Raw genomic sequence first — 25,262 nt, forward strand, 5'->3', positions numbered from 1 at the left:
AACCTGGTAACGTGCTTAGGCAATTGAGACACTGGGATATACGCAGATGTAGATTCATAAAACACCGCCTTGTCCATCCTTTCCTCGCCGCCAGGTACCTGACTGTTCAATAATCTGCTTTAAACTGGCGAGATCGCTTCTGTTTTCCTCGAGAACATCTTAAATGATATTTCCTTAGTTATTTCAAAATTGTTTTTCCTTCCCCAAACAAAGCATGTTAAACATCAGATTGCTGGTACCAAATTCTGCATTAAACAGGTGTAAATTGCGATTGTTTTATGACCGGATAGCCAAGTAGACTTCTAAAGGAAGTTTTATTCTGCAACAACTGATTAGATCGAACCTATCAGGCAATTAGTATTTCCCCCCATAATTGCTTTCAATGTTTACTATTCTGCTGATATGCAGTACAGAAAGTGTAAGATGCTATCATCGTATATTCCATTTATATGCCTTTTGTGAAGTGGCAATAAAGAAATGAGGCTTGGCATAGGAAGATGTTTGGGTCCCAGAAACACACATTACTGTTTTACTCTTAAAATACTGGGAGGCAGTGAACTTTGGCCCGATACACATACGTAAGAAATTGGGTGAAGCTGTATTCATTAAAAAAAAAAAAACACTTGAAATAGAAAAAATGTAGTGAAAGAAGTCAGAATCTGCATTGTTTAGTGCAAATTGCGCTTTAATAGTGCAAATTACACTATCACAAAAGTCAGAGTGGCTTCATTTTTTTAATAGCAATCACAAATAAAAAATATGTAATGAAAGAAGTCGGAATATGCTTAGTGTTTGGTGCTAATTGCGCTTTAATTATACGTATTAAAGTACTTCCACAAGAGGTTTTTTTTAACTTCCCCCCTTCAAAGAATGCGTGGCTAGCGTATGACTACCCGAGTTCGTGCGCGAATTTCAGGCAGAAAAGACACCTTGCCGTGGTGGGAATACTTTTTTCAGGCAATGCGATAGACAGCCTGGCCTCGGAAGGGAAGGGAAAGGGGGAAAGATGGCAGCCTCCTTGAGGCTGATCCATCGCTGCAGAGGGACGATCAATTGCTTGCTGGGCAGAAATTTAATGCGAGCGCCCCTCGGTTCCTTGTCCCAGGCGGCGGGTTGCAAATTCCTACATACGACCCCGGAAACTTTGGGTGAGTACCTGACTATTCCCGGAAAAGTTGCTGTCTTAGTCATTTGTTGTTAAACCGGAGGTTCGCCAGGGTGGACCGGTGAAGGTAGCAAAAGGATGGGGCTGTGCTTCTTATAGGCGTGGTGGATTCAAGAAACTAGCAAGGAATAGGAACGGGTGCCAAATAGCCAGGATGTGGAGCTGAATGCAAAGTTTGTATTGCTTTGACTCCTGGTATACAGAAGGCTCTTTTGCAAGCGGTTGGGGCGGCTTGAATGAGCTTTACACTTTCTATTCATTTAGCTCCATTTCTTTCAGTCCCTTGAAGGTTTCCTTTCCTTTCAGAATCAACGAACTAATTTCTTAAGTTTGGCTTCCTGAAATAACGTAGGCCAAAGGGAGAACTATTTATAATATAGGGTTAAATAAGGGATCCCAAGAGCGGGCCGCCAGCCTTTTGTGAAATGGAATGTTTATCAATAAACATATTTTACATTCTGCTCTAGAATATGTTCTCAAAGAGTTAATCGTGTAGGGTAAATATTAAATATAGAGAAGCAAAGCATTGCTGCCATATTTCACCCCATGCTACTTATTAAGGGGAAAATTTGCAAAATAGTGGGGGGAAAACACTGCCAATTTCAGGCAGAATGCTAACGATTAAAATGTGTTTTAATGATGCGTTATATTTATAGTAAAGCCATTTCCCATACTTTCAGCACTTCATACATATGTTGTATTTAATAACACAAAATTGCATATTGATTCATATTTAGAAAATTTGTGTTCAGTCTAAAAGATAAAGTGGCAGATAATTAATAAGAAGGATATCTAACTATGACAATTGAGATTTATTTCCAGCCATTGTAAAACATTATTCCCCATCACTGTGGTCATATTACGGCTCACATTTATAATCAGTTACCAAGTGCCTTGCAATCATGTGATTGCCATTTGTAATCTCTGCCACTATACTAGAAAATCAGTGAGGTAGGTTGCAGGGAAAGTTGGAAGCAGAGGGAATGGGTAGCTACAAATTTTAATCAGTGTGAGTATCTCATTGATGATAGTATAAGCGGTTAAGCATTAAATAAAGGATCAGTGCAAATATCTAAATTACCTGTCCTAATTTGGTTCCAGGGAAAAATGGATTGTTTTGCAATTATCAGTTTTTGCTCCTTAAGATTCCTGAGATTCATTCAGTGGAATGATCTCGTAAATTGTGCATAAAGGCTAAAATCTAACCAATGGCCCTGGACAGTTGGAGTCTCACAAAATCATAAACTTTTAACATTGTTATGTACATTAATATATATAAATTATATTAATGTGTGTAGACATAAATATAACACACACATTATATTTATATATTTTATATGCTGCCCAAGGCAATTCCTCTTCTTTCTTTACTGAGTGTGGCTGAGGCAAGCCAAAAGGTTAAACACCCAAGGACTAAATGCTAAAGTGTCCTTGAATTGCTAAATCTAGCTTGTCAATCATGCAGCATTCTTGGCAGCATTGCCTTTTTCTAAAATGTTTTTTTTTCAGTGTTCTTTTGTCTTTGATTACTAAGGTTCCTGATGGTCTCTTTTTTTTTCAAGCTTTAATAAGTCTCTCATGGCTATATCTCTTGTTATGATACTTAAGGGAAGGCGGACTATACCATTCTGATATCACTTCAAGTAAATCAAAGCCTATGCCTCAAAAATTTAAGGAACACCTTTCAAAAATAAAGTATTTACTTCAATTAAAAGTTATTTGAATTGCAGTAGGCTATGAAAAATTCCATGCAGGTTGATGAATATATTTGAGAAGAGTGATCCTCATAGTTACAAAAGACCTGCTTTTTCCTTGACAATCCTTTAGGCAGAGGTGGGCTGTTTGATGAGGAGGAGTGGGTTTCTGACCCTCTTCTGCTGGCATAGAATTTCAAAATAATTTTGGGGGCGCCTCTGTAGATTCTGACCATTCAAAGTTTGATTACCTATCTAAAATGAGATCACATTTCACAATACGATCTGCTTTTGCAACTTCATGTCAAGTTATCTTTCTTGCTTAATCCACACCTATAATTTTTTTTGCTACTTCTAACACAGCTAAATAATGTCACAGGTCAGTTACAGGTAGTACTTGACTTATGATTGATGGCTTTGTGACCATTTGAAGTTTAAGACTCTCCTAGGGATACTTATGACCTGGGTTCAAATTCTGACACCCCCCGAAAACATCATTGCACTTTGGGTGCTCAGCAGTTGACCCACATTTATGGTCATTTGCAGCATCCCATGGCTAAGTGATCACATTTTATGATGCAAAAAAAGATCGCAAAATTGAGTCGGTCACAGGAGTCACCTGATTTACAATTGGGAAGAAGGCTCCATTATCGTCATAACTCAACGATTATTAAGTTTTTCTTTATAGGTTTGTATAATTTGGATTTATTACGTATTGCTTTAGCCTAATTTGGGATCAGTATGCCAGATTACACTAAAAACGAATGTTCTCCAAACTCCCCAGTCAATTAGACCATCAGCAGTGTTCTTGGAAACACCAAAGACAGACTGAGAATGTTTTACTTTCGTTTCTCATGTCAGATATGACATTGTTAAAAATAGTTTTTGAACGCAGTTGGAATAGATTTTGCTTTTCAGAATTTAGCTTTGTATTTTTGTACTCAACTTTTTAATATATGTCACTTAATCTACCTTTTCCATTGCCAATGAGTAGCTGTTAAGGATATACTAGGTCAACTAGGTTAGCTTATGGCCCAACTTTCTTCACAGCCTGTAGTTACTCTTCCTTCAGTTAAGATTGTCCTCATAGCAGCATACATGGTTCTGTGAATTTGGTACACAGCTTGGGGAAGCATCACTTGTCTCATTGTTTTTATAGTGGCTGATAAAAATTTCTTCTTTGCATATATTTACAGATTAGGATTTACCGTGTTGGCTGTTCTCATGAAACAAACAATATGATATTGAGGATGATGATATTACTTTTTTTTTTCTGGTCCTAGGTATCCCTGCTATTAAAATCATTATGCCTGCTTTATCACCTACAATGGAAGAAGGAAATATAATGAAATGGCTGAAAAAAGAAGGTAAATCTGAGCTATTAAAATATATATATTATTGTTTACAACTATAAGTTTCAAACACAGAGCAACCAGTTTGGCATTACTCTGCCATACATACAAAAATATTACTAAACCGTTAACATATTATTGATACCGTATTTTCATTCTAGATCTATTCCTCCTAGCTATTTTTGTTCGCGGCCCATTTTGGATCCCAGGTAAGTGCAGGACCCACATGGAGGCTAGGGGAAGGCGAAAAACAGGTGGAAATGGGCCCTCCAGGGAGCCTCCGGGCCCGGGGGGGGGAACGGGCTTCCCGGGAGTTCCCGAAGTCTGGAAATGGGCCTGTTTCCAGCATCTGGAGCCCAGGAAGGCCGTTTTTGCCCTCCTGGAGGCTCAAGGAAAGCCTCTGGAGCCTGGGGAGGGCGAAAATGCCCCCCCCCACCATGTTGCAGGAGGCTTACTAGGCCACACCAATCATGTCCACACTCACCCAGCAACCAGGAAGAGAACTGGTTGCTAAATTTTTTGAAGCCCACCCCTAGAATCAAACCGTTGTTACTACAATTTTCCAGAGACGAAATACTTCAGAACTATTCAGAAACCTATCCAGTTTAGTTCATTTTAAATGGAAAATGTCTAACCGGCCTTTAGTTAATGAAGAATTCTGGATCGATTAACTCATTAACAGAGAAATAAAATGGTGTGTGTTATTGAATTTAGGAGAAGATGCTAGCTAAATGATTCCATTTTAAACATGGTATTTTACATATAAATTTCTATTTCTTACGTTTTGAAATTAAATACATGTTTTTAATAGGTTTTTTCTTCTCTTTAGGAACTTCCAAAGCAATTTCAGATTACTTCTTAAATTTGTTTTGTGTGAATGTATGAAAAAAAAGGCAGAAACGGGATAGTACTGTTTATGTAGAGAGACTTTTAATACCTAAATACCAGATTACATGAAATTTCTGTTTTCAAGCTTATTGCAATTTATTACTTAGGATAATTTTGTTTAGCTACCTGGCATCTTTTATTGACATAAGACAGTAATCCTTGTCTTAAAATTTCAGTCTTTTTTTTCTTTGCTCTTAGATAAATTTAGTTTCCTTCTCTTCTTGGGAACATTGCATTATTTATTATAGTTGTCCCATTAGTACTTTTTCCTTTTAATCCTGGGTATTACTATGGAATTTTTTTTGTAAATTTCCTTTGATTCAGTCTCATCCTTCATTTCTGTTGCTGATTTATGCAATTCCCATAATTCTTAGTTAGACTTCTGAGAGTTGTAGTCTTAACAGGTATGGAAAGAAATATATTGGAGAAGGTTTATACACATCAATTAAGCTGTTATTCTTTCTTTACTGAAGTTGATTTGCAACCAATTTTAATATAGCTGGTTGTATATCAGCCAATGGTCAGTATCACTTTTCCTTTTTTCACTATTTTTTACATATGGGCATAAACAATAATGGTAAGAATGCCATATGAATTTTTACGCAGTGCCACAAGTCATATTAATTTAATCCTTAATTTACTTTATTAACACTGTTTATTGTATTTGTACTAAAATGCACTTTCTTTATCTAAAAACAAATAATTTAGTTCATTACAGTTTTTAACAAAACTCATTGTGTTTTAAATTAAATGTTTTTATTGCAAAATTACAAATTATAATTTAGTTCATAAACTTAATATAAACTATGAATTCAAAACCTATGAAATTTGTTGAAAAAATTGAATTTTATTTTCATTTTACAGGAGAAACGGTGAATGTTGGAGATGCCCTATGTGAAATTGAAACAGATAAGGCAGTGGTTACAATGGAATCAAGTGATGATGGCATATTAGCTAAAATAATGGTAGGAGTAATTTAAGTGATTATAAATTATGCTCCTTAGAATATTATGACCTTTAGAATATATACTTAAGTTTCACTAGACTTAGATTTATTTTTTGTGATTTTAAGTATTTTATTAGAATTTCTTGACCCGGTTTAGTCTTTCCCTTCTACAATACATTGAAAATTACTGTTTGCTATTGACTTGTTAACAACACATTTTCATTGAAGTGTAACATTTTTGAATGTTACCTTTTTTATTAGTTTAAGGATAAATTATATTTTGGTAAAACAGTTTATTATTCAAGCCTACTCTGTGTAGGCTTGTTTTGGTTTCAGAAAATGATTGCTAGCTGAATCTGACAAATACCTGCTTTTGAAATCATGTGATTATTCAGTGTTGCCTAACACCATGCTTTGGTTTGAAAGAAACATGTCGCACATTACATAATTCTTAGGTTGAGTAAATATCTTTTTTGCAATGCCAATATGATGAGTAGTTGTAAAAATAGTAGAGATTCAAATATTTCTAGATTAAAAATACTGCCAATGAAGGAGATATGACAGAAAAGATCACCAACCATTCAAAGCTTTGTGCAAAAGCACTTTTGTCAGCATATTTTGTACAAAGTCTTTATTGTAGACATTATTATATGCATGTTAAAATCCTATTATAGCAATATCATTGCGTAAAGTTGCTTACTGTATGCAAATTCAGATCATTGTTTGTGATATGAAATCTGCAGTTGAAACTTTCTGCTTCACTAAGCTATGCAAATGAGTATCATCCATAATGATATATGGATGGAGTATACCTTCCTGGGCAGTTAAGAAGAAATCAAGCAAGAAAATGCCTGTCTGGAGTTTAAGATAATAGGGCTGCACCTGAAATAATGGAACCGATCTTTCACAATGTAAGATTCACACTGTGTCAGTCTTTCAGAGCTGCTTCATCAGAAAACTCTTCTTTCAGTTAAGACTTTCATCTTCTGTAGAACATCTATGAACCTGTTTCCTGCATAAATCTTATTAGAACAATTGAGACACTTAAGAAGCAAAAAACAGTAAATATTTCTTAATAGATGATATAGTATAGAATAGATAATATGGAAAGTAAGGTCTTTTTCTAAAAGGGTTTGCATGAACTTTTATTGGCATTCCTATGTTTATTTGTTTTCAATTGATCAGTTAGCTTCATCACAATTAGTTTTAGACCTTTTTCGTGAAATGTTTTTTCCTACTTTTTTGTAATTTCATTGAAAAGCAATATGTTAAATGATTTTTAGAATGGGCAAGTGATTATTTCTTGAAATCAAGCAAAAAATTGATATATTTAGTTTTAGCTATCGCAACTGTTGTGGCTTCCAGTTTAGTTACAGATAGACAAATGTAAACATTTCTTACTGTATTTATGAATTCTTTCTAGTAAAGATCATTAACAGCATTTGAAAAATGAGGTATATTATCCACTTCACTTAAAATCAAAGGAACCTCTAAAAACTTTTATTAATGACTCTCCTTTGGAATTCTTTATGGTTCAAAGGAAATAGAAAAGAAAGAAGAAACAAAACTGGATAGTAATGAGAGGCAGTATAACTGGACAGGGAGGAAAAGGAGAATAAGGAAGTGCTAACAAGGACTACATTTACTAGTCAGGCATTTACACATTCCAGAGGTCTGCAACTAGTTTTAGTTCCTGCTCCTTAGCTGTCAGTTTTTTGTTTCATAGCAAATGTAAGGCTTCCCCAAACCTCAATCACATACAGTTCCCTGAAGATGAGTCCAAAAGCTCGAAAGACAAAATCTCTGGTCCTAGTGACCAACCCAGATTGGATCCTGTTAGTATCTTAGTTTGCAGACTGGGATTGATTGAATTTTTAAAAGTGGTTGTTCACTAAATGATGCAAAAACCTGTTAATTTCATAAGTCTGCAGTATACTGTTTTCTGTTCCATTTCAGAAGGAAGAGGGCAGTAAAAATGTGCGCTTGGGTGCATTAATTGGTTTGCTAGTAGAAGAAGGACAAGACTGGAAGCAAGTTGATATACCAAGTGTAATCATTGATACACCCTCTGAGTCTGTGACATCAACAGCCTCTTCCCCAACTCTCCCATTAGCTCATAAAGTAGAAGAGCACCCTGGAAAAGAACGGTAAGTCTCTGGGTACCTCATGGACTGATGTATTTCAATACATATTTCTACTGAGTCTTCTATAGAATTTTGTATTCATGTGAGAAACTAGATTGTTCCTGATGCATAAAAATCCATATCTTAATATCCTATTCTAAAAGCTTCAGAATAATCAGGAAAAAGAGTGTATATTTTAGCCTAACTTCTCACAACTATTCGTGAAAAAATTATACTTCACTGTGCATTATCAGTGGTATAGAAATAGTAAATGAAATAAATGGAAAGACAAGCCAGTACATCAGTACATTTTTTTGTGGAAAACTTTATTTATTTACAGTGTTTATAGAACACTGACTCCAAGAAAGTGACAACCGATATATCAATAGTCAATTTTATGTATCCATACAAATCCATACAATTCACAGAATAACAATAAAATATTCCAGTAGTACAAATCTATGCCGTAGTGTCAGTATTATTGTGTGTTAGATATCAAAGGCCTCTAAAATGTTTCATCATGACTGCCGTACAAAATTTAGCAAGCAGGTAACACATTTTTAAAAAAACGGTAACATCATTTTCATCACCAAGGCAAGGTGTTCCATATCAGGGGCATAGATGCAATAAATCTTTTCCTATATAATTTACTATTGATGTATTGGTTGTCTTAACACTTCAATGAATGGCAATACAGTTTAAGAATGGTGTTTTGTTTTTTTTAACTAAATAGACCAGGCTGTGGACAAGGTAAATTAAAGTAAATTTTATCTTACACACCTCTATCTGCATTGCTTAATTCTTTCTTAATTTTAACTCATAGGATGTCTCTAATATATCCTAATTTGATATTTGTCCATTTAGTTAAAATTGTTCATAGGTTTCAGCTTTTGGCTGCAGTAGTAACTTTTTTTTAATGTTGCCATATAACAGTATAGTTTATTAAAGGGTTAAATGGATGAAGTATTTTTTTTTCACTTGTAGGTAATTCCTTTTTTATATGTAAAGGAGGAAACAATAATTGGGGCAAATTGCTATCAGTTGTTCATTACTCTAAAAGCATATATAGCATACTTGCAGTAAAGGAGCATTTTCTTTGAAGATGTGCTAAGCTGTCTTACCATCCTGATAATTATCATGTTGACCACCAACACACATCCGGAAAGTACCAGTTTTGAGTTGGGAGCGGGGACGAGGGTTAGTTTGTGTCTGCAAAGTGTTGTTAAATATGATTCCTGTTGGCTATTGCTTCTCTAGATAAATTATTGTTACTTTTATGTTACTTTAATGATCAGAATTGTTTTGGTATTTAAATTTTAGAAAAAATTAAATATGGTATATATATTTATTTAATAAATGCTGTGTTACTTTTTTGTATGTACCGTTTTAATGCAGTTGTAACTTTGCTTTTTAGGTTTCGCTTAAGTCCTGCTGCCCGTAATATTTTAGAGACACATGGGCTTGATGCAAGTCATTGCAAACCCTCGGGACCTCGAGGAATTTTCACAAAAGAGTATGTGAAATGTGAACTTTTTCTTTATGTATCATATTCTATAAAATATATTCCTTCTAATTTTTGTAAGAATCAACTATACCAGTTGGTATCTTACTTTCCTAGCAAATGGAACTTTGTATTAGTTGTAATAAGATCACAGACAGAAAGGAACATGGGGATGAATGAATTAGTTTGTCAGTTGAAACTATAAAGACAGTGATATAGAAGTTCCATGACAGTATTTTAAGTTGCACACTGAATAAAATCTTATGGTGAATCACATGGGAAGATATAAAAGAAAGGGGAAGAAAGAGAAAGGGTGAACCAGTGTTTTTCAAACTTGACAGCTTTAAGAGGTAAGACATAAGACTTATACAGTTTACGGAGCTAAGCAACTACTATAGCATGCCTAAATTAAGCTTAACAGTGGTTTGGCAAAAGAAGATCATCAAAGAGATGGATGAATGGAATCAAGTGGACTGTTGCAATGTATTTGGAAGAGCAAGAGTTATTACCAGGGATAAGCAGGCATCTTCCAGTACAGTCACCAAAGGTCAGGTCTGAGTCAGTGACATCAGAGTAAAGTTATACAGAAAAAGAAATTACGCAAACATTTAAAGCAGCTGATTCTTATTGGAAAATGGATACTAGAAAATTGAGCCATGCAGACTTCTCTTTCGCAAGCACCAAAAGTTTTTCTTCCATCCAGTTCCTCAATGGCTACCACAATTGCGAAAATGCTGTGCTTTGAAAAGTGTTGTTAAATCAGTTCAGTTTCTGATTCTATTTATAGAATGGCGGGGCTATTTACATAATCAAGAAATCCTACCAGGGTTACATTGCCCCTACTTGCAGTGAAATTAATTGGAAGACTCTTTTGAATGATGGAGCTTGTATGGAGCTGTGTATCATACAAACTCCTTGGTAATAAAAGATTTTAGATCTTAAGCAAGAATCCTTATCCAACATTTTCCAAATCAATTATAGTACTTGAGATTACTATACTTAGATTTAGGAGTGATAGTTTCATAACTGTGGACTTTTTCTTCTATTAATAAATGAACTGCCTTTCGTATCAGAGCACTTAAATATTGCTCACTTCTTAGAGATAATGGGAAGCCACCCACTAAGACAGCGCCAATACTGAAATGGCATCGTAGATCTTTGTATTAAACATGAATAAGTACTACCTCTATTTTGTTCTTGTGACCCAACTTAGATGGAAGAGTAAACTGAATACATAATATCTGCCATGTAACACTAATGAGAAATCTCAGTAATTGTAAAAATGTAAATGTAATTTATAGTATATAATTAATTCATGGCAGATTGGAACCTTCTATAGGTTACTGAGATACCTACAGTAATTAATTTTCCCTAGTAGCCAAGGAGATGTAAGACAGGTTTTTGTACAAGGACAAAAGTTAATGATTTTTACCCTTAGATATGTCTTTAACTACTCATTCAAATTCTGAGTTGAAGGTTGACTGGAACCTATGTGTATTGCAGTTAAGATAAGAGCAAGTCATATTTTCATTATGTTACCTTATAATAGAGGTAATATATGACAGATAATTCTTCCCATCTACGCTCAATTGTTTAGTATAGCCAACAATGCTAATTGAAATAAAACAATAAGCAATGGACTATTTGATTATGTAGGTTTTTCCCCCCAAGTCAGAGAACTGCAGGTGGCAGCAAAACACAATTTTCAGTAAAACTTTATTACAGTAAAAGTCACACTATAGTGAATGGAGCTAAATTTCTTGTGCTGAATCTCACAAATTACATTTTTTCCACAAAAGCTATATTTCATACAGAGCACATATTTCAACAAATCTGTGATACTGGATTTTATACATTTGTCAATTCTGGTGTTTTGTTTTGGGAGAGAGATCTCAGCTGTAAAATGGTGTTTTAAAAAAACCCCTAGAAACAAAACTGGTAAATAGGTTTGTATTTATTTTGTTCATCATCATGAACCTATTCCACTGATAATGGCATGTCCTGAGAACATAGAAGACTGCATTTTGTATTTTTCAGAATTGGCAAAATGAATTGAGAAATTACTGATAGCGAAAGTCATACTTAATTGAAGTCATTGGCAAAACCCTCATTGATTTTAATAGTGCAGTTGTAATTTATAACTAAAGTCCCAGATATCACAAATAGATTCATTCATTATAGATAGATTGACTACGTGCTATCAAATCAATGTTGACTCTTAGTGACCTTATGGAGCTTTTCCTAGATGATCTATCACCAAACTGGTCCTTCAAGTCTTCCTCCTTCACCACTGTAATTGGATCCATTTACCTTGCAGCTAATTGTCCTCTTTCTCTCCACCTTTCCCACATAATAAATTTCTCTGAGGAGTCATATCTTTGTATAATGTCTCCAAAATTTGATTTGAACCTGCTTTTATGCTTTAAGTGGGAACTCTGGATTGATTGTTCTATGATCCATTTTTTTTTGTTTCCTTTGACCATCCATGATAGTCTGAGGAAACAGCTTTCAAAATCATGAACTTCTAGCTTCCTCCTTCAAAGTCCAACTCTCAGTTCCATAGAATATCGGAGAAAGTATTGCATACATAATTCTAGTATTTGTAGGTATCTTGACATTTAAATATCTTTCCTAAGCCTTTTAGTTCTGTCCTACCAAATGCCAATCTGAGATGTGTTTGTTGACTGCTGATTTCTTACCACTGAAAGTTAATCCTATAAGGCAGAAACTACCCAATAATTAAATTCATTTATATTTCATATTTCTAAATATTGATTAGGTTTAAGGGTTGTAATTAGCTTGGTCCTCTTTATATTTAATCCTTTTTCCATGTTTTCTCTAATGATCCTTGACTTTTATTTCTAAAGCTTACAAATAATTTGTATTTTCTGCTGACAGTGTAGTATTATAAAATTATACAAGGTAATGATGTATCTTCCTCCAATTTAAAACCATACTCCTCTCTGTTCAATCTAGCCATTCTAAATATATATTCTGCAAATAGTTTGACTAAATAAGAAAAGAACATACAACCTTACCTTACTCTTTTGATCTGGAGCCAGACTCTTTTTTCTTTTTCTTTTTTTCTGTCCTATATATAGGTTTTACTTTACTTTTTCTTTTCCTGGCCTATATATATAGGTTTTGCTGAACTTTTTCATAAAAAAGCAGCTGTAATCTACAAAAATCATAAACAAAGCAATTGCATTTTATGGTGAACTGGGTTTTACAAGAAGGCGTGTTTAGTAATTTAAAGATTTCTTTGAGTAATAAAATACTTTTAAAACTTTAATTATATTTTAACTCTTTATATTTTTGAACATATTAATTATTCTGCAGTAGCATGAAAAAATAATAGTGTTTTGCAGATTAAAAATTAGGATGAAAATTTCATTTTTTCAATCTATATAAATTAAAGCAAATAATGAAGTTGATGGTATAAACTTTCTACTAGATACTTTAATTGCTCATTATTTCTGATTATCTTTGCACATAATAGTAATTGCTTTTTCACTTAAGAAAATTGTTTTCCATAAAATGTTACTGCTTTATTAAATAAGCAATTAAGATAGCAATTGTTCCATAATATGGATGTTCTTATAATCACTTTGAGTTCTTTTTCTTTTATATATAGTTTATTAGGCACACGTGCTTGCATTATCAGTGATGCCTAAGTGTAGTGTCATTTTAAAAAGCTTTATTTACCATATTTTTGTTAAACATATTTCAAAACAGTGCATGTAGTTAGAAAAACATAATTAAACAGAGATGGAAGACATGACAAAATAGTGGAGTTGTTTATCACTGTTTTGGAGCCGGTGTAAAAGTATATTTAGGGTTGCTGGGCTGAGAGAGCTCAGCTCAAGTCTACATAGCACTGGAATCTGAAAGGATGACTTCACACCAATTACTATTTCTCAGCAATTTCAGGGTTATTTTGAGAAACAAATAGGAGGGCCTGGTGGATATACAGAGTTCCTAGATAATCAGAAATAATGAGCAATTTAAACCATCTATTAGAAAGTTTATACCATCAACTTCATTATTTGTTTTGATTTATTTTTAATTTAAGTTCCTAGAGGCAAGGCAAGATAAAATTCTGACAAATAAACAAACACCATTAGTTCAGATGAAAGATCTTCCCATTTTGAGAACCGTTTCTAGATGTACGTCATTCCTCTTCCTTGAGGATGTACCATTGAGAGTTACATTATCACTGACCATTGATGTCCCATTTAGTTGGCTTTTCCAGTGGCTGCTAAGAGGCATATTGTTCTGACCAAGGCTTCCCGAGACAGTAATAATCACACTCTGTTCCCATTTCAACGGCTGTGAATTATGTGCATTCACTTTAATGGTGGGATTCAAATATTTTTACCACCGGTTCAGTGGATGTGGCTTGGTGGGTGCGCTTTGTGCACGTGCACACACTGTGTGTGTGTGCATGCCAAATGCGCACTTTGCTCAGGTGCAGAGGCGTTCTAACTCACCTCCTGCAAGCCTGCACGATCCCGGTCACTTCAGCAACTGCCGCACGGCACTCTACTGTGCCGCACAAAGTAGCTGCGCTTCAAATTCAGAGGATAAAGGTGAGTATGGAAGCCTGGGCAGGCAGGTGGGCCCAACAGCAGAGCAGCGGAGAGAACTGGTTCGGTCTCCGCTGCTCATTGCTGCTACTGGCTCTGCAGAACCGGGTCAAACTGGTAGAATACCACCACTGATTCTCAGCCTGTATTGAGTCCCAAACAGTTTATGAATATTCCAACAGAAGTCTGCCACAGTCTTTTGGCATAAGGCTGATAAGTAACCACCTTTATCTCCTTTAAAATGCTGCCAACGTCTAAATTGCCAATTAACTGTACAAGGCCAAACAGAGCACAAAGTCAACATGGAGCTTCAGAGTTTAAACCAACCAGAACAAAGAAACAAAGTACAAACAAAGTTGATTCCTGCAAAGGCTCATGTCCCTTTGTTCCTCCTTTATTTCTTATGTGGGGGGGGGCAATCATCTCCAAGCCTTACTCCCAAGTCACCCCTTTTGTCTTAACTGTTCTTGCCTTCTTGCAGCTCTGCACAAGCACGCACTGGGAACAGGCTCCCCCTGTTCCTCTGCCTCTCTGATGTCAGATTCTGGAGGCTCCGGAGTCAGCACATAACTCTCAGATGGTCCTGGCCCCATTTCTGTGTCGGACACAGATCCCTCGTTCAAGTCCTCCCCAGACTCCAGGACTGGCCCATGTTCCTCCCCACTGTCTGACTCTGCTGTCAGCTCTTCAGGCCGCCAGTGGACCACAACACATATTCTCCACAAAACTGTAGATGTTATTAAGCCATCAAAGGTAGTGGTCATCACCATATCTGTGGATGAATTTCTTGTGCATATTCATCCATAGTCACAAGTCAAATTAAGGGTTAATTAAGGAAACAATTCAATTTCTTAATTATTATCACAGTTAAGAAAACAGAATCCAAATTCAGGAAGGGGGTTGAGATTTTTTTCCCTCCCGCTTAATCAACATTAATCATTGTTAGATTATTGTTATTGATGTTTGCTTAAAATGTACAGTAGCTGATAAGGCAGTTCACTCCGAAGAAATCAGCAAAGCATCTGCTATGAGTTAAGCTTGTTCTAAAGAGAAGCTGTCAGAAATTGCCTTTATTGTTTCCCAAGAGAGCTTAAACAAATTGGAGTAATGGTATGAAAAGATATAAGATCCATTACATCAAAGAGAGGGAGAAGAAATGAGGACACATATCTTGGCAGACTAGATGATGTAAATGAATGAACCCTCAACAAAAAAAATCCCATTTCTGCATAGAGCAGCTTTCTGTTTTCTATGCAGTTGTGTTGAAAATGCAAGACAGCAAATGTGAAAGAATAAATTATGCTAATCTCCAAAGTGAAACAAAAATTAAAGTGACTGGAAAGAATATTCTTCATCTCTTTTTTCTCTCTCTTTGTTACCAGAAATGCTGTTGTAAACTGAGATTTTGCTCAGTAGGTTCCACATTTGAAGCGTTTGTAAGGAATTGACTATTATGCCTGAGTATTGCTCTGATCTCTTCTTTTTCCTCCTCATGATTAGCTGAGTGGCAGAAGGTTACAGTGCTGTCAATGCCACCTTTCCTCAAATTATTTATGGCAGTGATTGCACTCAAACCAAATACTTAGGAGGAATTTGGTTCACTTCCTCAAAAGTTAAGAGCTTGACCTGTGTCTATTACCAAAATCTAAATTTGGAACCAAGTGGGAAGTGTTATGGCAGAAGTAGAGAGTTCAATCAGAAGAGAGCTGGAAGGCACCTCGGAAGTCCTCTAGTCCAACCCCTTTCTCAAGCAGGAGACCCTATACCATTTCAGACAGGTGGCTGTCCAGTCTTTTCTTAAAAACCTCCAGTGATGAAGCTTCTACAACTTCTGAACTTCCTACCAGCATGCCAGCATTCCTGCCTTATTTTGTAGCAATGCAGACTTCCAAATGCATCAATCAAATTATTGAATATCATGCTAATAAATACAAAGTTACCCTTATTATGCCTTAGTGTGGAGTTCCCCAACCTTTCTGGCTTTAGGAACTGATGGGAGGGGAAAAGAGCAACCGGCAAGTGAGTGCAGCTCCATTTGTGTGAGCGGCAAGCACGCATATCACTCACACAAATGAAGCACATGTGCATGCATTCACCCACTACTCACACAAGTAGAGATGCACGTACTTGTCCATTGCTTCCACAGCCTGGTTCTAAATGTCTCATGGCCCATGGGTTGGGGACCTATGCCTTAGTGTCTAATATATGAATCCAGTTATGAGTTTTATTCAGCCTAAAAAGATTACTCTTAATAGGATAATTTAAAATTTATTTTATTTTTGCAAAGATTTTGTTAGAATCTAAGCACAACAAATGTAGTCTGTGTTTGGTCCATTCTTCCAAAAGTCAAAAATGTATCAATAATTGGCCATTACCTTTCTAAATATTACCAAGACCAAATGGCTATGAGTTATCAGCTATCCAGATCTGGCAATATTCCATCATTGACCTTGGATGAGGTTGCACTTACCCTTCAAGATTGGGGTGCAGTCCGGAAATCTTCCTGGATTAGCAACTTCTGTTTAAGAGTTGCACTTTTTTCTAGATTGAGACTAGTTTGGTGGGCTTTAGGTACTCTCTCATGCCCTGGTCACCTCATAGCTTGATTACTGCCACATGCAGTAATCATGGAGCTGCCCTGAAACTTCAACTGGTACGTAATGCAGCAATTGCAAGCAGTGATGTACATTCCTTAGTGTGCCATGTACATTCCTTAGTGTGCCAACTCTGCTTCACAAGTTGTACTGTTTGCTAGTTTGTTTCTATAAAAGCCTTCATGGCATAAGGCCTAGTTGCTTCTTGAACTGCCTGTCTCCCATAATATCTACCTAGTCAGTTTGATCTTCAAGCATTGGCAGAATCCAGACTCATTCAATTAAACAATACCGTTTCTCCAGGACCCCAGAAGCATGCTTTCTCTGTAGCAGTGCCTTTCTCTCTAGATTAGAACAAGAGGAACAAAGTTCCCTTTGAGATCCAGATGGCCCACAATCTGCTGCTAGTTAGAAGAGCTATAAAGACCTGGTTCTTCAACCTGGTGAGAGAGAATGAGACCCTTGCTTTGTTCCATCCAGTCTGTCATTCTTGCCATCTTTTATTGTTGACATCTTTTATTGTATTATTGTAATTTCTTTGATTGCCGTAACCTGCTCAGAATCATTGGGAGTTGGGCTGCATACATGTTTAATAGGTAATAATTAATGTCTCAACAAACAACAATAATAAAATATTCATTTTTGTGAATAAATAATGCAATAATATAAATGTAACTTAACTATTAAACTTGTATGCTATCTGACTCCCGATTACTTTCAGTCATATAATGTATTGCATAATTAATCTAGGTGCTAGTCTAGAAACTAGGAGATTGTAAGTTCTATCCCATTTTAGGCATGAGAGCCTGCTAGGTGGCCTTGGGAAGTCACGCTGTCTCAACCCAATCACCTCACAATGTTGTTGTTGGGTGTTGGGAGTCAAGTAAGAATATTATGTTGAGCTGACTGCCGGTTTGAGCTTCTTCAGCGACAGATCGAAACCTCGTCTCTGCGAGGCTTCGATCCGTGCTCGCCGCTGGAGCGCCCCGAGCCAGCTGGTTTCAGGGCTAAGCCACCCCGTAGAGGTGGTGAAGAGGGGGGAGACTGCCAGCAGGGTTGAGGAGAGCCACATCTCTCCTCCCCAGCTGGCCATTACTCCCTTTCCCGAAGGCGGTTGCAGCAGTGGTCAGAAATGGCCACCACAAAGAAGAACTTGACCGGAAAAGAATGTGCAGGAGGAAGATAAGAAGAGAAAGTTTTGGTTGACCGGGTCAAACAGCAAAAGCAACAAATAAGGTACCCTGGAATTGAAACTGTTAAAAACAATAACATTGTTCCCTAAGAAGATTTTTAAGCTGCGAAGGAGAGAGAAAAGGGAAAAGATTTGGTTTTCTCTTTTTCCTATAGCTAAGAGACTTAAGCTAAGAGACTTAAGCAAGAAATTAGAAAACAACCCACTTTGACATCAATAGGCATTTAATGCTGAAAATAAAAAGTCAAAGGGATAATAAAGATTTCTGGATAATTAAAAGCTTTTGAAAACAGGAAAGGAGAGAAAAAGAATAAAAGGGTAGGATCTGAAAGGGAGGAGACTGCCTGGAATTAAAAAGAATTTACAGCAAAATCTCAACAAGACTTCCAAAAGATACATTCTAACTGAAATATCGCAACAAAAACCCCAGGAAGAGAAAGTCGAAAAAGAAATAAGATATAACTCGGGACTATCTGGATTACTGGATTCTTGGTTATTGTTTTGAATGACTAAAATCAATCGGGTAGTTGTTTAAAACTGTTTAAAATGGCTCCACTTTTAGAAGAACTGAAAATGGAACTTAAAAAGTACAAAGAAGATGCACAAGAAGGGAGAGGTTCTTTTGGCTTCATATTTCAGTTTTTAGAAATGGAGATTTGGAATTATGAGAAACAATAAGAAATGCCTGCAGAACAAGAAGATTACGACAAAGAAGAAGCCATCTTTAATGAACAAGTAATCTTAGATGGTGGAAAAAAAGGAAAGGGGAGAAAGAGAATGGAAAGTTTAAGATTGGGAAAAACAACTCCCCAAAAAATAGAGTGAAAAATAAGTATAAAATCAGAAAGCAACAGAAGAGGGAAATGCAGAAGAGAGAATTAGAACTAGAGAGACAAGGGGGTAAAAAGGGGAGGGAGATGATGAGAGGGAAGAAAGAAAGGAAAAGAAGTTATAAAGGACAGAAGCAAAATATAGAGAAACAGGGCCTATTTAGAGATAATGGGTGAAAACTTAATGGAAAAAGGGATTCTGCAAAGGTACATAAGATAATATGGTTATATTAGAAGCAGAAATAATTTTAGAAAATATGAAACAATGTATGATTAAAATGTCTGATAAAATAGCTATCGTAATTCAGTGGAATGCTTGTCAATAAATAAATGTAACAAAAGGTATATTTAATGATTTATAAAACATAAGAAATAAGGGAAAAATTAATTATGGAGATTATATGTGTTTTTAAGGAAGTATGATATTTAATTGAAAAGAAGTGTTAAAGATGTTAAGATTTTAATGATTATTAATGATAGAACTGAACTGGAATGGAATGAGGGTTTATAATTACATATATTTATAATCTTTTTTTTTTTTAAAGAATATAGTGTGTATTATAAGAATGTGCCAAGCAGAATTTGATTGGAAGTTATGTATTATGTATTATATTGAAGGCCATAAACTTAAGGTATATATTGAAGTTTAAATAAGAGTTGAATGGATGTAATTAAAAGATATAAAGGTGTCATACTCCAATTAGTAACTATAGGAGAAAATTTGTTTAATGAGAAAAGATAATATGAAATTGAAACAGAACAGACAAAAGTATAAATATAATGATTTGAATTGAGATGAGATAATCAAAATAAAATTGAGAAAATTAAAAGGGGAAAAACTATATATAAAATGTAGAATAGTATAAAATATGGAATAGAATACAAAAAGGAGCATAAAATTGAGTTTTGTGTCTGTATAAAGAAGTTCAACCCGGGACCATGCTATTTTCAAAAAAGATGTTTTACTTGTATTTTGTGTGTGAAAACCCAAATAAAACTTTATTTAAAAAAAAAGAATATTATGTTGAGCTATTTATAAAAATAATAAAGGTGAATTATACATAAATATTGTAAACTTGAAATGCACAGGGGACAAGTACTCTTCATTTCAAAATATAGTATGATAAATGTCACTATTTATCTATTTTAATATGTTCTATTTTCAATTTTATCTTCTTAGACAACCTAGACAATCCCAAGTCATATTCTAATTTCAGACAGGGTAAAGTCTGCAATCTGCAACTGTATACTGTGTGGACATGGGAGGGGATTTAATAATAGTCCTGATCAGGAAACTTTGGCATTTCATACAGTGAAATGATATATATTGTGCAGTATTTTTCAAACTTGGCAACTTTACAGTGCATGAACTTCAACTTTCAGCATTCTGCAGCCAACATGCTAGCTGTGAAATTCTGTGAGCTGAAGCCTGCACATCTTCAAGTTGTCAAGATTGAAAAAACACTGCTGTAGTCCAAATGGTTTAGTTTACAACTTAAATCTATTGTCCTATAAGTGAATGCTTAATAATGGGACCTATAAGTTGCTTGGTAAATAATCTCCAATATCAGGACTGATTTTGGATTTTTGTTGTGCTTTGTTATTGGTCCTGTTCAGTCACTAAGTTATGTCTTCACGTCTGACAGTTTACGATCCCATGGACCAGAGCACACCAAGCGTTTGTGCTTGGCAGAGGTTGTTTTATAGATTTATTTGCACTTTATTAGATTTGAAGTGTGTCTTAAACCTTTCCACTTGTGTCTTTGAATTGACAGGGATGCCCTCAAGCTTTTGGAGCAGAAGCAAAAGCCTGTGGAAGTAAAACCCATGGTTTCTTCACTTCCCCCACACCAAGCTAGAATGCCTTTGCCTGCACCATCAGGAAGTGTGCCAATTAGCGCTTCACGTCCTCCAGTTACCCCTGTCTCTGTTCCTGGCCGGCCAGCTTCCATGGTATTAACTTTCTCAGATTTATACCTATGTGAAGAACACTGCATCACATTATATAAAAATAAATGATAGAGTTATACCAATAGGGTTTTAGAATTCAGTTCAGAGTTTTATTTCTTTATGCAACTTAAGGACACACTGATCTATTATGATTCTGGGTGGACTTCAGTGGGAATTGTAATGAATATTTATACAAGCCTTGTAGTTTATATGCCCATGTAGAATATTCATTTTGATTTAAGAAAGCTATAATTGGCAACATAGTTATTTAGAAAACATTATGTATTAAAACCCAGTTTTTCCACCACTAAACATTATGGTTTAAAGGATGTCCTTTATTGTCATGATCCTATTCCATTGCAATTATCTTTCTTCCTTTAATTTAATATGTAAAATGTGTTTTTATTGCAAGAGCCCATTCACTGAAATCCCTGCTAGCGACACAAGAAGAGTTATTGCTAAGAAACTAACAGAATCAAAGACCACGGTACCTCATGCATATGCATCGGCTGATTGTGACCTTGGTGCTATACTAAATCTAAGGCAAAAGATGGCAAAAGGTAAAACTCTTTCCTATTTTTTAAAACCCAAGTATTAAAATTCTGATCTGCCCAGTCAGCTATGCTGCATTTACTGCCGGGCCTTCTTGAGAATGCCTGTCAAAATTCTGCCTTTGATCTTATATGCAGATGAGTATTTTTGTTTGCATGTATGACATCTCTTGCAATCCAACATTTAGCATGGAGAGTTGTTAATTGGTTTTGATGACAACTGTCCCGCTGTTATTTCTATTTTATTTATTTATTTATTGCTTCAGAATGTTAATTGTACACCTACCCACAAAAAGAATCTGCAAATTCCGCTATAAACCTATTCACTTGAATGGTTTTACATTTTGAAGGAAGCTTTTGAAGGTTACTGCTTAATTAGCAGCCTTAGGAGGTGCAGAGGGCAAATTCTTTCATTAGTATTCTAAACAGGTACGATTATTTCAATGATGATGTTTTTCTACTTCAGCCAGCCCTTGTGAGCTTTATGTTTGTTATTTGAATACTTTTTACTCAGTAACACTGCAACTGATGGAGTGTGTGGGGAAGACAGAATTGGGGGTGGCAGTAGGGAAGACAGAATTCCAGCTTTTAGTTTTGCAAGAGATTTCTGTTGCTGCGTATTGCTTTGCATAGAGTTTTGAGTGTATGTGTCATATTTTTCCTTAATCCTGATAAGCTATATTCATTATAGCAAATTTGGAAGAAAGATACCAGAATTCAGTGTTAATTGTTGGTTATATTTTTCTAGAATTTACATTTTTTCCTTAGGCAGATATGGAAAAGTTCATACATAATGAACTGTTCTTTGTTGAATTATTGGTTTGGAAGAATTTTAACTGGTTTCAAAATATTATTGATTTAAATTTAGAACCAGAGAAACCACAGACTATCCACTGTTTTCAGAACAGATACCTCTGCTTCTATCCACATCAGTATTCTTTGCCCAAGTATGATAGGTCTGCATTTTAAAAAGGTGATAATCATTCATTAAGATATACTGTGGGTGTTGTCATGTATATTTATTTTTTAAAATATCTGTTTTTCTTTGTATTACTGATATGATACCATGTTCAAAAATTTCCTTTCGTTTCAAAAGTATTTTACCATGATGATATGACATTTGAAAGAGAGAGTTTGTTTAAACCTATTTTCTTATATTGGACTAATTAACAAAATAATAAAAACAGTATTAACAATATAATAATGCAAAAGAAAAATAGAAACCTAAGTGATTAAGTTATAAAGAGAATGTTCAGAATGCTTGCTATATTGCTCAAAAATTTCCTTGCCTCTTTCAGAGATTGACAGCCAAGAATCTACATCTGCATTTCACATGTGTAATTGTATAATTCTTTTATCCAACCCCTATGTTCCAAATATATACTGTACATCTTGAAACCTTGATAATGTCCAAGCACTGGAGAAAAGCCAGGACAAACATAATGCCTCTTTATTGCACAGCTGTCATCAAAAGTCATATTCACAACTGAATTAGTTTAAATCCAAAATGTGACAGTAATGGGATAGTCCAAACCCTACTAGTTAATATTCCAACATGAGTTTCATCTTATTTTCTGAGGTTTGAATAATATTTGTATTGTTTTAATGACCTCATTTAAGATCAGAGTGAATTGAATATCATATTATTTAAAGCAACCTTCCACTGGTTTCAGTGGAAAGGAAATTCATTTCATTTGATTAAATGAGCTATGGCTCTCAAAAGTGTTTTTTTAATAAAAATGTCTTGGTTGTACTGCCAGACTCCTTCTTATAGGTTGCATTGATAGCGAGTAAATTGGGTAGGGTCAGGTTGAAGTCAGGTGGGACTGAAATCAAATCAAATAATAACAATTTCATCAGTTTCCTATTAAGGGAAAGGCTGTTTGCTTAGGAACCATGGTTGATTCTTCCATAACTTCCATCCATTATGGAATTTCCAGAAATAGCAATAACATCTGGACCTCATAGACTGTATAACAAATGCTTGATCTGAATAAAATGCCAAGAAGCACTCTGCAGGAAAACTAATTTATTTTTTTCATTCTGCAAAAGTTGTTTAAAGGCCCAGTTAATCTAAAATATTAGTACTATGAAAGGCCCAGTTTACCCAAAAGATAGATTTGTCTGCATTTTCAAAACTGAGAAAATCCCAAAATGTTATATTTTAGTGATTATTAAGGCTTGGCTCTATCTTACGATTTCACTATGGTCAAGTAATAATTCTTTTGCTGGGAATAGGTCAGTACGTAAGTCCTTGATTCCATTTAGTGTTCAAAGCTTGGATAACTGCCTTGCGATAAGCCTGAAAGTGTGAAAAGTTAAAGCCACTTTCTAGACCTGTTTATAAAGCATAACATATTATCTGTATGTGGTAGAATATAATTTTTCAATTCTTTTATAGCTCCACTTTTCAGTTTTTCAAACAGTAACAAGCAAAAGAGAAAAAAGAAAACTCTCTAACCAGACTAGGCATATCAACTGTTTATCAAGTATTAATATATGAAACTTTCAAATAAAAAAGCTAGTATTAAGTATCATTAATTGGGTGTCAGTTCCATTTTGATTGGCGTATCTTATCTGTTTGTTGTATATAGTTTGGATCATGTGCTTGACTGGGTGGTAGATCATATTCAGACCCATTGATCTGTTAAAGGGACTGTTAATGTTCAAAATCACTAAAAAGTTGATTGGTCACACGAGAGACCTTTAATCACCAAACAAGTCCTGTGTTCAAAACGTATGCAGACTATAAATACAGCCAGGCACTTCGTCTTCTGAATTTTGCACCGAACACAGCTCGATGGGATATGGGATCAAATATCTGCAAAAAAAAAACCCCAAAACCCTGATCAATATATTGGCATTGATCTCCCAAAGCCCAGAGAATCCAACCAACAAAATGTACAGTTTTAATTCAATCAACAATTTCTGTTACAGTATTTAAAAGCAAAATAACATTCACCCAGGTTTTCTTGTAAAGTACTAATTTATTTGAACCCAGCCATTATACTGAATTGTTGACTTTTGTACATTCAGATCTTAACCAGCTATATTTATGGTTGTAGCATCATTTTAGGATGGTAAAGAGTTGCTATAGTGAAGAAGTGTGTTAACAATAAAACAATAATACCACATGCTGTAAAATGATTGTGTAATATAGAAAAAGGGATCCGGGGCTGATCTCTATTCAGCTAAAGAAAATAAACTTAATACTATCTCAAAATTTAGAACTACCAAGAATTTGTGTGCATCATCAAGCTAACTATTAACCAAATAAATGGTTTTATGATAGTTTTAGACTTTGCAGCTTGCAGTAAAGTTCCTTTCTACTCTCTGTTACTGTTAACCCTATTTTAAGGATTTGTGGATGGCTTTATGTCATTTAAATAGCAGTAGCCCCAAGGCCATCACAGACTAAGATGTCACCTATTTATGACTGAACAGATATAAAACAATCATTATGATTCTTCCACTTCATGCCTGACAGGATTTTTAGTGCCTCTTTTGGAGCTTATTTTCAGACTTAAGAATAGATTTGTAAATAATGGTAGATTGATACATGAACAAATTACGAATTATAAAAAGTTATAATGCACATTTTTCATTCACTGATTACTTGATTGCTTTGTTTCTCTTCTTAAAATTATGAATTATAACAATAATTTATGAATGACTGTATGAATCATATCCTAATGTTACTAAAAATAACAGTTACACTATGCAGATCTACACACAATATAGTTCTATTAATTCCTGTTCAATTAAGTGTAATTATTACGAAGTTTCAATCTTCTGTAGTCACAAAATTATGTTTGCACATCAGCTGTGTTTCGGTACATAACATTCAAAGGGGTTTTATGTTCTATTTTGGTAGAATCCTTTGCTTCTAT

The 25,262-nt window shown here is 35.0% G+C and overlaps 1 protein-coding gene across 1 annotated transcript in view; it reads left to right on the forward strand.

The window, feature by feature from the left end:
• The first annotated feature begins 900 nt into the window (after positions 1-900).
• PDHX (pyruvate dehydrogenase complex component X) overlaps positions 901-25,262 on the forward strand; it is a 33,761-nt gene continuing 9,399 nt past the window's right edge. Inside the window, exons 1-7 of the mRNA XM_026707152.2 lie at positions 901-1,148; positions 4,143-4,226; positions 5,964-6,064; positions 8,002-8,192; positions 9,583-9,681; positions 20,647-20,824; positions 21,234-21,381. Of these exons, the coding sequence (XP_026562937.1) occupies positions 1,007-1,148; positions 4,143-4,226; positions 5,964-6,064; positions 8,002-8,192; positions 9,583-9,681; positions 20,647-20,824; positions 21,234-21,381 (943 nt within the window). The 5' untranslated portion in view covers positions 901-1,006. The remainder of the gene's footprint in view (positions 1,149-4,142; positions 4,227-5,963; positions 6,065-8,001; positions 8,193-9,582; positions 9,682-20,646; positions 20,825-21,233; positions 21,382-25,262) is intronic.

Source organism: Pseudonaja textilis, chromosome 1, assembly GCF_049901715.1.
Source record: "Pseudonaja textilis isolate UNSWEBS1 chromosome 1, rPseTex1.2, whole genome shotgun sequence".
NCBI classification, from domain to species: domain Eukaryota; kingdom Metazoa; phylum Chordata; class Lepidosauria; order Squamata; family Elapidae; genus Pseudonaja; species Pseudonaja textilis.